The 12,540-nt window shown below is 41.3% G+C and overlaps 1 protein-coding gene across 3 annotated transcripts in view; it reads left to right on the top strand.

The window, feature by feature from the left end:
- msi2b (musashi RNA-binding protein 2b) overlaps window positions 1–12,540 on the top strand; it is a 192,579-nt gene that overhangs the window by 33,447 nt on the left and 146,592 nt on the right. For all 3 annotated transcript variants that reach the window (XR_013294217.1, XM_077566491.1, XM_077566490.1), the window contains exon 6: window positions 2,898–2,990. Coding sequence is in view for 2 of the 3 variants with exons in the window: in XM_077566491.1 (XP_077422617.1) it covers window positions 2,898–2,990 (93 nt within the window). In the remaining variant the exon portion in view is untranslated. The remainder of the gene's footprint in view (window positions 1–2,897; window positions 2,991–12,540) is intronic.

The raw sequence follows: 12,540 nt of genomic DNA, 5'->3' as shown, positions 1-12,540 counted from the left end.
TTATACAATTTCTGCTCCAATTGAAAGCCAAACTTGAATGAAATTATGTCTAATCTTATATACTACAGTATGTTATATACCTTCAAGACATGCACACCGAACCTCCGGAATTACAGAGCTGGGCACTTCCGTTAAACGTCAATTTCCATCAATGACGATGCCCACCTTTCGCTGAGTTTTTTTTTAAGTGTTTGCCAAATGCTGTGATGCAAAGCCTTACAAAAATATATCTAATGAGAGGGACCGTCTGTACTCACCCTGATCTGTGGACGTAAACATTCATCAGTCCGTGCTCAGTCCGTGTATTTTTATGAGGCCTCGCGTCATTGTGCCCTCACCGAAAGATGGGCGTCCTCATTGACAGGAAGTGACGATTAAAGGATGCTTTGTGGAAATTGATGAGTCCTATTAGTAATACAAACTGGGATAAAGTTCCTATATTAGTTTAAACCATAAATATGTCACAAACAATGACTACAAAATATGTTTATGGAGTTTCAAATGCTTATAAACATCTTGAAACACTTTTTATTTTTTTTATTTTCAGCTGCGCGCCTACTTCATCTTGTAATGTGATGCGTTTTCGGACATGTTTACAAAGCTGTTTTGCCAAAACAAACTTTTGTTCCTACTTTTTTTTCTGCTACTATATATAGTTGGAGTTCTGTGCCTGCATTTAGTTAACATACAACAGATAACTGGTTTGGATATCTTTTTTCATTTTTTTTGAGAGCTCAGTATTTTTCATTCGGCAGTCTTACCAAGTCACCATCATTGCTGTTTTTTTTGTCTGTTTTTGTTTTGGATATCTTAAGAAAGTCACTATACGTTGTCTCAGGAACTCCAGGACTGAAACTTAATGCTGCGGCAGCCGGGACTTGATAACTAGTGAGCAACATGATGTTATTCTTTGTAAGATTTTTCAGTCCTGTCCAAGTAGCAACGTGACAAGTAGTTGCTGTCTTGGTGGAATTTTCTAAAAACATTGGAATGAACTTCAAATGGCTCTAAAATCCTCCCAAAAAATAAATAAATGAAAATGACTACTTTAGTCCGTGACTAAAGTACATGGACTATTCTACTGCCCACAATGCTCTTCCCATGAATAAAATTCAATTTGCGCTATTTAAGTAGAATTTTTTTAGGGCAAGTGATGCGGTTTGAAACATCCCACTAATTTTAAATCCACTTGTATGGAGGACCAAAAACTTTCATTCTTGAAACTTATTTTTGTTTTTATTTTTATTTATTTAGGCATTTTTTTGGTAATCCATACTGTATACTTGGAGGACATTTTGGCCCGAATGAGCCATATATGAGCCCTTATGTCATGCCCTGACAGCCATAAACCTCACCTTTTGTCACTGATAAGAACTGTAAAATACATAAGCAGTAAAACTTGTTTTGAAATAATCTTTTTCCTCTCTGTTTACAAATATTATCTTTCATCAAACGTTTTTCTTTACAAGTGCATTTTGAACTTTGCACCTCATAATCATCAAGGATCTACATTAAATGTGTTAAAAATTGTTACAACCAATTCTCAGCATTTTATTTATTTATTTATTTTAAATCTGGGAACCTCTTGATATTTTCACTCAGAAGGAGACACATATATTTCCTCTAGAGCTTTCCTTCTGCAGTTAATGGAAATGTCAGTTAACATTTCTTGTCCAAGTTTGTATTCCCTCTATTCATTAGTATTCCATCTTCAAACTGTCCGTCTTGCCTGCGCCCTCACCTCTTTGGGAGGCTGTCTATGTGCTTTGTCTCAGCAATATGCCATACAAGTGCCAGATCTCCATAGACTCTGCATTATTACTGAGGTACAGATAACCATACCATAGTCCAGAGGTGGTTGGGGTCCTCTGTTTGCTGACAGACTGCCTTTTCTTCTGTCACCTGATGCTCCAAAGAAATGGCCCACCTTTTCCCCTTCTATTGTACTTTGTCTTTTATCAGCACTCTGCAGCCTCAGCAGCCAGACACAGCGCTGTGTATTATGTTCGATTTTGGATTTGGGGCTGGGATGCTGGTCTTTTCAGAAAACCAAGAGACAGAGACTGGGACAGAGACTGGGAACATGACGAGTGATCAAGAACATTTATGATAGAAACATGATTGAGCTTAAAACTTATTATTTAATATTGCATATTAGGGTCAATTGACCTTTTAATATTTTTATACAAATAGTTGGTATATATATATATATATATATATATACAGGTGCTCGTCCAAAAATTTGAATATCCTCGATTAATTGAATAATTTCCATAATTCCTTTCAAAAAGTCAAGCTTCCATAGATTATAGATTCAGGGCCCACAAATTAAGTAATTCTTTGTTTATCTTTACATTATTTGGTCTTCCAGCTCAATAAAATCCACGAAAACAAGATTTCAAAAAAGTAGAATATTGTGAAGAAATCACCATGCATACTTCCCAGTGTTTTGCATGGAAAAAATGGATGGATGGATAGATAGATGGTATTTTCAAAACGATATGTCAATTTTCAGTTGTTGGTTGGGAATCCCTTTGGCTTTATCACTGTCTCGATGCACCGTGGCATTGCCTGGGGTGGGGGGCAGGTTTTCTTGGTGCTTGCTGTCAGATCTTTCTATTTGGGTCTGGTGGCCCTCATTTTCCTCTTGATAGCCGCAATACAATATTTGCATTTTCAAATGCATTTTGTGATGCATCAAGACATCACAGGCACGCATCAATAAAGGCCATAAATTGCATATTAAGCATTACGTTCTGATCATGCGCTTAGACACACGCTCGCAATAAACAAATCAATGATGACGAAGGATTTGAGATGCCTGTGAATGATTTGTTTTTGGAGAAGCGGTATTGACCTTGAGTCTCTTCTTTCTTTGTGTCTTCTCTCTTCTCCAGATGGTAACAAGAACGAAGAAGATTTTCGTGGGAGGATTATCATCTAACACAGTGACGGAAGATGTGAAACATTATTTTGAACAGTTTGGCAAGGTAAGTCAAATTTATTCATGCTTACTTAGTTTGAGGGATTTAGTAGTTAATATTATTATTATTAATTGTAGTAGTGCTGTATCATAATTTTTTTCTAAAGAATCAGGTCAAGTTTATTTTATTTATGTAGTGCCAGTTCGGTTAGCACGTCTGCCTCCCAGTGCAGAGGACGTGAGATCGAATCCGGGCTTCGGCCTTCCTGGGTGGAATTTGCATGTTCTTCCCGTGCTTGTGTGGGTTTTCTCCGGGTACTCCGGTTTCCTCCCACATTCTACATATTCAAGACATGCGTGGCAGGTTAATTCAATGCTCCAAATTGTCCATAGGTGTGATTGTGAGAGTAAATGGTTGTTCGTGAATGGCTGGCAACCAGTTCAAAGTGTAGCCCGCCTACTGCCCGAAGCTAGCTGGGATAGGCTCCAGCCCTCCGCGACCCTTGTGGGGACAAGCTGTTACGAAAATGAATGGATGGATAGTGCCAGTTCACAACACACAATAATCCAAGACACTTTTCAAGCAAAGAACCCTGCTCTTCACATTTAAATAAAACCAGGTGGAACCAAACAAATGTAATTAATTTCACACACCATTTGGGTGTTGTGTGCAGCTGTTTAAAATTCTGATGCTGGTGTTCTTGAGGAAAGTTCTTCTTTAAGACAACAAACAAAAATAAACATGTACATTGTTAAACTATGAAACAAAGTCCATCATTGCATTATGTTCTGGACAGTGCATTAGTTTAGTAAGATCATCAACATGATGGTATTGTGGGTTCAAACCTTGAACAGGACCTGGCCGGATGACATATACACACCAAGCTATAAGAGGTCCGCAGTTTTTGAGCAACAAGTGTGACTTCAGCATTCAGACATGCCATTCTAACTTGTAAAAAATGAATGCAGGTTAATGTAATTGCAGCAACGCTACTACTTTGTACATCACCCACAAATATTCTTTTAGGGCAGGGGTGTCAAGGCCACACGTTATCTTAAAATTTTCAATGAAAGCACCTGTTGTTACTAATTTTGTCCACCAGAGGAAAAACTGATGAACACTCGAATGACATTGTGAAATTGGCTGTTACTCAAGATTTGACGCCTGATTTTGATGATTTGCGATTGGCATTAATTAATGAGTGTCATCAATGTCATCTGCCATTTCAAACATATTGGCAGTGGCAGGGCTGCGAGTGGTGCTTTGTTTTATGTTTCCGAGTCCGACTGCTGCTGCTGAAGTGCTTGGATTTTTGGCACGTAAAGATCGCGCACTGTTCAGCTTTTATACGGACTCCATGAGTCACCAAGTGTTTCATTATGCATTATTATTATTTCACTATGCTACAGATGCTTTATGACCAGTCCGTCCCCAGACTGGCACAGAAAATTGTTACTGACCCGACTCACATTCTGCATCATGAGTTCCTTCCTTCCGGCAGGAGATTCAGGGCCCCCAGAACCAGGCTTAACCGCTATAAGAACTCATTCCTGCCGACATCCATCAAATTGCTTAATAACCGACATTAACTAAGTGGTGCAATATATATATATATATATATATATATAGGAGTGTGTGTGTATTATTTATTTTTTTTTGTTGTTTTTCTTACTGTAAACTACTGCTGCACTTCTTATTTAATTTTGATTTTATCTTTTTCTATTCTGTTGTTTTTTCCTTACTGTAAACTGCAGCTGGACGGAGTCCAGGAAAAAGTTCCCCACGGGGAAAATAAAAGTATATCGTATCGTATCGAATATCGTATCATATCGTATCGTATCATTAAATTAGAGGTGCTACCTCCCTTGCATGCAAAAGTTTTACTACACCTGTTGCCTGTTACACTACCAAAGTCATCCTTTTTCAGTAAAAAAATAAATCCAAACATTCGACCGTTTTGCATTTCGGCATTTCTACTGTTGCACCGCAGGTCACGCAAGTTGATACCGAAACAGCAAGGGGGCATTACAACAATAAAAGTCGGGCACTGAAATGTTTGTTTTCATTTGGTGTACTTACTACCGCTTATGTCAGTTCCGGTGCCAAACTGCTACCGACTTTCGATACCCAATCCTAGTCTTGACTGTATTTGACTGTAGTCACGAACAGTAATTCCCACACCCTTATAAAAACTTCTTTCATTAAACGCTTGGCTGTAAACTATTGTAACACAGCTACACATTGGTCAACCTGCAGTTCCTTACTCTCCTTAAAAAAGATTACCATGCTTTGGCTAAAAAACAGGTTTTCCTCACTTACCGACAGCAGTTTGTCCATGCACTGCTTCCTCACCAGGACACCTCGGCCCCAATTCCAAAGAACACACCACTAGCTTCTGTAGCCAGGGATTAGACTACCAAGGTCCCCGCCTTTGGCTACCACCCAGTTTACTATGCACCTGACCCCTTTGGCCCCTCCCACAGGTGGTGAGCCTATGAGAAGGGGGACCCACATTGCCTTTTCGGGCTGTGGCCGGCCGAGCCACATGGTTACAGGCTCGGCCACCAGACGCTCTCCTTCAAAGTTCACCTTCAGAGGGGGGCCACAGTGTCAACCGTCCGGGGGAAGGGAAAATGTGTTCCAACTGTGAGCAGTGCTTTGTTTGGTCCCTCACCTAGGAGCTGTTTGCCATGGTTGACCTTGCCAGCGGTATAAAGCCCCAGACAACTTAAATCAGCACCTCCAAATCTGAGACCTTGGTCCTCAGTTGGAAAAGGGTGGAGTGCCCTATCCAGGTCGGGGATGAGATCCTGCCCCAACGGGAGGAGTATCTTGGGGTCTTGTTCACGAGTGAGGACAGGATGGACCAGGTGATTAACAGGCAGATCAGTGCAGCGTCTTCTATGATGCAGACTCTGTATCGGTTCATTTAGGTGAAGAAGGAGCTAAGCCGAAAGACAAAGCTCTCAATTTACTGGTCGATCTACCTTCCCGCCCTCACCTATCGTAACGAGCTGTGGGTCAAGACCAAAAGAACAAGATTCTGGATACGGCAACAACCCAGAACACGCTGGAGAGACATTGTCTCTTGGCTGGCCTGGGAATGCCTTGTGATCCCCCCGGTGGAGCTGGATGAAGTGGCTGGGGAGAGGGAAGTCTGGGCTTCCCTGCTGAAGCTGCTACCCATGCGACCCAACCTCGGATAAGCGGCAGAAAACAGATGGATGTCACACCACTGCTAATGTGATGATGGGACTCCACCATTAAGGCCTACCTGAAAGGTCCACTGTGCTGCAGCTAGAAGTGGTGTTTGACACTGACATTATTTGTGATGTATCCATGGGCCAAGCATGCACCATGATGCCTGTGAGCCGGAGATGGAAGATTTTGATGCCCATGGCCTCTCACACCCGTGTGTTAAAGCCTCTATTTAATCTGGTGGGGGGCAAGTCCATCTCACCTGGTTTACGAAGGGACTTCAGGGCTTTGGATGGGCTCCTGGCATGGCTTGCCGGCGTGCCAAAGCCGTTCTCTGTGTGTCCCTGTGTGTTTCTTCCAACCACTGTGGCCCCTTGGTCAGCTGTCTCTCAATACACTGTGTTCTGGGATATCATGGGCAATTTCGTTTCAATTCAGACATCACACCAGGACATCAGGACTAGCAACTACACAAACATAAGCGAATAATGTTCTCATTGTTTTGTGTTTAACAAGAAAAGAGTGAATTATGTTGAACATTGCCAAAGGCATTGTCCTTTTATGCCATCACAAAAAACGACATGTCGGCATGTTAGTTGGAATATTTTTCACCTGAGGAATTTCAAGTGGCAAATATTTTGCAGAGGTTGCCCTGTCTCACTTGACATGTAGACGTATACTTAAAATGTCATTTACATACACATTTCAAAATTCTCAATATTAAGCACTTGTTCACTTATTGCTTGTAAATAACAATTTATTTAGATGATTTCTGTAATGATTTCGGCAATACCGTAAAATGAGGATAAGGGAGCAGACTGAATCCAAATTTACAAAAAGTGTTTTATTAAGGGGTCACAGTATACATGAGAAAAAGGAAAAAAAAAGCATACACACAATGCAAGAAGACCTCTAAAATGTCCCCCGATGCACCGTTCAGAAATATCTGTGTGCCAGATGACCGTTTTTTACATGGTGAAGCCATGGCATACCCTCCTCTGCCTTTCATTGGCTGGTACCCCCTGCCATTGATTAGATTGACTAAAGCCTGGTTTACACGGCAAGATTTTAAACTTGTCGGCCAACTTCCAAACTCTGAGAGACACTACACGGGAAGAGAAAAAATCACAGGAGTAACAGTTTTGAACGTACCGTGTGTGGTGTGTAGCCACACTGCACAATCAACACAACACACACACGAGCCGAGTTCATTCATGAATGTGACGGGAAGTCTCGCCAAACCTCTTGAGATTAAACGTGACTTCCGAGTCAACAAACATACAGAACCTGTCGCTATGGACTATATGCCAGGAGGAGGCGGGACTTCCAACTTCCGGGTTTTCAACCATCAACTGTTTCCGTTTCCGGTTTGCAACGTGTGTGCCGTGTCCCAGTACTTGCGCTTCCGCCTTTGTGCGCCTCGGTTGCGCGTTCCCATCGAAGGGTGAAAGGCTGCTTGTGTGTAGTTTCTGTCTCAGTGTCCAAATCATTTCAGATAGCCGAGACGCCCTCCCGCCGATGAGTGGGAGCGCGCGGTTCGGGGGCGCATGGGTGGGGATGCGAGTGCTGGAACGCGGAGCTTTGGCCGGAAACGGTGCTGATGTGTAAAACCCGGAAGTCGGAAGTCCGTGGCATCTACCCCATACTTCCTGGTTTTCAGCCGAAAAAACACGGCATAAAAACAAAAGGTGTTGTTTAAAGGAGTGTGCCCTCTGTGCTGGCAGCATGGGTTCGCGTCCACGTTCATTTGTGTAGTATGTGTGTACGTGTATAAAAAATGAAATGAAATTTTTAAAAAATGAGTGTAATAGCGCAAGCACGGACTTTCTGCTGCGTCATGACTGTTTTGATTTTGGATTCCCCACTGGCTCCCTCGCCGGCTCGCTTTCTGATTGGCTGCACGTCACTCTCAACTGGCTGGTTTGTCCTCGGGGAAACACCGCGCACGAAGCGAAGTCAGGCCAAAACAACCCAAAATGTTGAATATCCCCGATTTCAAGTCGGACGTCCTTCCGAGCGCCGATATCGGTGTGGTGTCAACACACACGGCAGGATTATCTGTTGAGATTATCGTTTGCATGTCGGCACGTCCTTGTGATTGTCGGGAGGGGAAATTCGGGGCTAAAATTGGGCCAATTCTCCTGCCGTGTGAACCAGGATTAACTTTAGGCATGAGGACTGATGAGCCAATCAGAGGCAGAGTAGGGTGGTTCATGCCAGGGAAAACAATCCTTAAATGCTGTCCCGAGCTGTGACGTCTGCCAGGAATTTTAGGTCAGGCAACCAGATTTGCGCTGTACACGGGAGAATTAATCACGATGTGGATTCAATCCCCTTTTGATTTATAGTAGCTAGTGCTTGTAGTTTATTTTAAAGTAAGCTAAAAAAAACAAAACACATAATGAGGACAAATAGTTTCAGATTCAGTCTATAACAATATTGAGGTCCAACCATTTTTGCTCATTGTTCACTAAATATTGTTTTATAATATTATTTATACTGTATTTTTATCTTATGATAAACAATTTACATTATATCAGGCTGCTTGTGTTACCATTAATAACTACAAACTGCTTTTAACAAGTCATGATAATTCTATTATTGTCAGCAATTTTTCTTACATTTCAAAAACAGGATGTTTTTCTGGACTACTTTAAAAAAAAACTTGAAAATTGAGAATATACCCTCTTCTCCAGGGACCACTACACTACTGTTCCCTTTTATAAATTAAGTTGTGTTGAGTAAATACCTGCTGATTGGAGCAAGTGACAGGTGCGTTGCCAAGGCACTGCCCACTCGAGCTCACCAATACTGTACACTGAAACAGACTGTAAGAAAACAAACACATGTGAACAAACAATGCAGTTTCTGCAGAAGTTAATGCAAATGGTAAATGGCACTTCATTTATATAGCGCTTTTCCACCTTACAAGGCCCTTAAAGCTCTTTTACATTCGAGTACTCATTCACCTACTGATGACGCAGCATCAGGAGCAACTAAGGGTTCAGTATCTTGCTCAAGGATAGACATGGCCACAATGCATGGGAACGAACCCACAACCTCTGGGTTGGAAGACAACCACTCTACCGGGCCACGCTGCCCCGGAAGTTAATGCTTGGGGGGGAAATATGCTGGAAAAAAATGATTTAAAAGCTTCAAAGGTGAAATAAAGCAAATACAAGAAGGGGAAAAAATGCTAACCACTTTTTGAATACCGTCATTGTCATTTATGTTTACCACTGGGTGGTGTCTAATAAAGATTTGGATTTGTGTGAGGGAGAAAAATCAGGAATGTCATTTTAACTCTTTGACTGCCATGGACGTTAAAAGACGTCAAGTAAAAACCTACGGAGGGCCGCCAATGACGTTAAAAGTCATCCAATTTTTTTATTTTTATTTTTTGAAACGGGTGGAGGAAAGCCTTGGCCAGCTGCTGTGAAAGTTTCAAGCAGATCTAGTTAGCCTAATGACTATTTTTGGCCCCTAGATGGCAGCAATGACTCTCTTTTGACAAGATTGGGTAGGCGTCAGTAGAAGACGTGAGGCGGAGCTAGAGGGGACAATGGCTGGGGAAGGGAAGAAAACATGGCGACCGGTTGCAAGCAGCTCACGGTCGAGCAGTTTTTTTCAAAGACGAAAAGCATCGACCAACGCTAAAGAGCACATTGATGACGACGATGATCATCGTCGATGATGGTGACTCCGAGGTTGACGCTGAAGTTGCAAGCGTTGACGTGGCGGCAATGACGACGTCATAAAGGTTCACCGGCTAGCGATGCTAACACCGGAAAACGCGGAGCACAACCGAGCATGCTCAGGTGGACGTTCAATCGGACGACGAACAGTGCCCCGAGTCCAATGCATATTCATCGGAGTGGGTACAGTATGCTACTTGCTATTCCCCGGAAAAAAAGGCCGTCAAGAAAGTGTAACGTCTGCACGCGAAAGGAGCCATCGCAAGTGAAACTAATCTGTTGTGCAAATCCTGCTGCGTCTCCTTGCATGCATGGGAGCGTTACAAAAAGAAAAACTGTATTTGAAACATCCACATAATTGTAAGTAGTACCACAGTTGCACACATTTGTAAATAGTTTGCGAAATTGTTTTGTCAAATTGTTACACTGTTGAATGGAAATAAACATATTTTGCAACCAAAAAACACTTTTTCATTGTTGGTGATAGCGTTTTACAGAAGTAAAGCACTATTTAGGTGTTTGTGGCATCATTCATGGACAAAAAGAAGTGTAGAATTCACTAGAGTGCATGAAATAACATCGTTTCACAAAAAGCTCTTTTTCTCCGCTTTTTGTTTCAAAACAGAGCATTTCGGTGAAACTAACCATTTTCTATTGTTGATTACTGAAGAACGGAATAAGGTAGAAACAAACTTTTTTTCTGATGAAAGATGAGAGTTCAATCTTTCATTTGGTAGTATGTGTGTTTCCATAGTCCAAACACAACATTTTCTGTGAACCTTGAAAGATCAGTCGAAATGCTTAAATAGGCTGGCACTGGCGACATCCCGTTTCTGAAAACGTCTGGCAGTCAAAGAGTTATATCGCCTTAGCCTCTGTTTTATATTGGCTAAAATACTACTAAATATGAGTGTATTTGAGTTCCGTCAGTTAAGGTGACTGGGTAACAAATTGAGCATCATCATAATATACTGTGTGTATATTCAGTATCTAGAAAAGTTGTCTAATTCAACTTCTACCAAGGTTTTATCTTAGCAAGGATTTGTGGTGCGATAAGGCTTTTACTGTATTTGCAGTTGTCCTATTCTTGAGGTATTAGCTACTGTAATGAGGAAAAACAAAACAAAAACCGTTTTCACTTTTGCTTAAATGCACCTCGTTTGTCAGGATTTTAGTAAGATTCCACTGTTGTCAGTGGTGAGTCACACTTTCACTTAAAACTGTAACCACCCTAAAATATGTTAATATCCCTAAAATACAAAATAATATGTTAATATCCTTAAAATCCAAAAATAATATCGCTTTTAGATTTTCACAGGTTGAAGTGGATGTTTTGTTTTTTTTCATCAACAGAGGGGTGCCAACAATTTTGTCTATGTGCATGTAGCCAGACAGCTAGATCCAGATAGCTCACCTTCTTTATTTTCCAACAAGAGAAAATGCTCAGATATATCCAGGCTATTGGTAGACATTATTTCCCAATTTATTCACGATGCCCCAGTGCTGTGTGCTTTGAGTTTTGTGTTATCAGCATCACAAATCCCATGTGTGCATCCTCGAATGAATGAGAGCTCTGTCTGTGAAAAGCCAGCTTAATTGTTTTTGTTCCTCATGTTCCCTCTGCAGGGAAAACTGATGAAGGATTGATATCTTCCTCAGCAGGATAACAGTTTTAAAATCATGGAACATTTTGTGTCCACCTAGGCTTTGTGTTCAAAATAGTGAATGCCCGCTCCCTCTATTTTTTTTCCAACACAATCACTTCTTTTGACAGTTTTGTACAATAATCATCATCACTATCTTCATTCAACGCTTCCTCTTTCTAAACTTAATTATACCAAAGACTTTTTAATGACTGTCAGCTGAAATGTGCCACAATTTCGCTTGAATTAATTTTATTCTGCTGCTTGAATGGAATTTTCTATCCACACACTATTTGTGCAAGTAAATAAGTTAGCAAAAAAATAACTAAATTAAGTAGTAGTATCACTTTTAACAGTTCAGCCAGGATTTTTTTCAGCATTGTCTTAGTTGATTAAAGCAGCCAATGGCGCAATTTGTATTTACTGTATAAAGGCCTTCCTTAACTCATTCCAGGTTAGTGTCGTTCTTCCAATAATACAAGTTGCTGGTTGTGAGTGCAGACAGAAGAATGATCAGAAATATTGTATATGAATTGGTCTCTTGTTTGTGTGGATAATTTGAACATTGTCATGGTAAACGGGTTGCTCTGAGGCTGTGGACACTTTCAGACCTGGCGTGAGCTCACTCCAATTCTTGGGAAGCGTTGATAAGAGCGGCCGCTGTATGTGCATGTTTGCAAATGTGTGAACGTGTGTATGTGTGTACCCTTCAGTACCATGATGAATTACCGTCTTATCTGGCTGAGTCCAGAGTGCACGTGGCAGCATAGGATTGACAAGCCTGGAGAGACAGCAGTGGTTGCTAGATAGAGAAAGAGATGAAATTATGCCAGCAGCTGCGACGGGAGGTAGGGGTCATCAAAAAGACAGAATCGCTCCAACAGGTCAAAAGTGTTGGGGAGATTTAGAAGGAATACAGTAACTTCTGGACGACAAGCCAGACCTGACTATAAGCTGCACTATCTAGATTTGGGGAATACTCGAGTTTGTTACACATATATGCCGCAGGTTGTTTTAATGTAATGTAACACACTGGATTCTTGCTACTTTGTTTTCTATAATGAGAGTGAAAATTGTCTC

The sequence above is a fragment of the Vanacampus margaritifer genome, chromosome 5, assembly GCF_051991255.1.
Source record: "Vanacampus margaritifer isolate UIUO_Vmar chromosome 5, RoL_Vmar_1.0, whole genome shotgun sequence".
In the NCBI taxonomy this organism is placed as follows: Eukaryota; Metazoa; Chordata; class Actinopteri; order Syngnathiformes; family Syngnathidae; genus Vanacampus; species Vanacampus margaritifer.
Note: the sequence above shows the minus strand (reverse complement) of the source record. Positions and strands in the feature narration are given on the sequence as shown.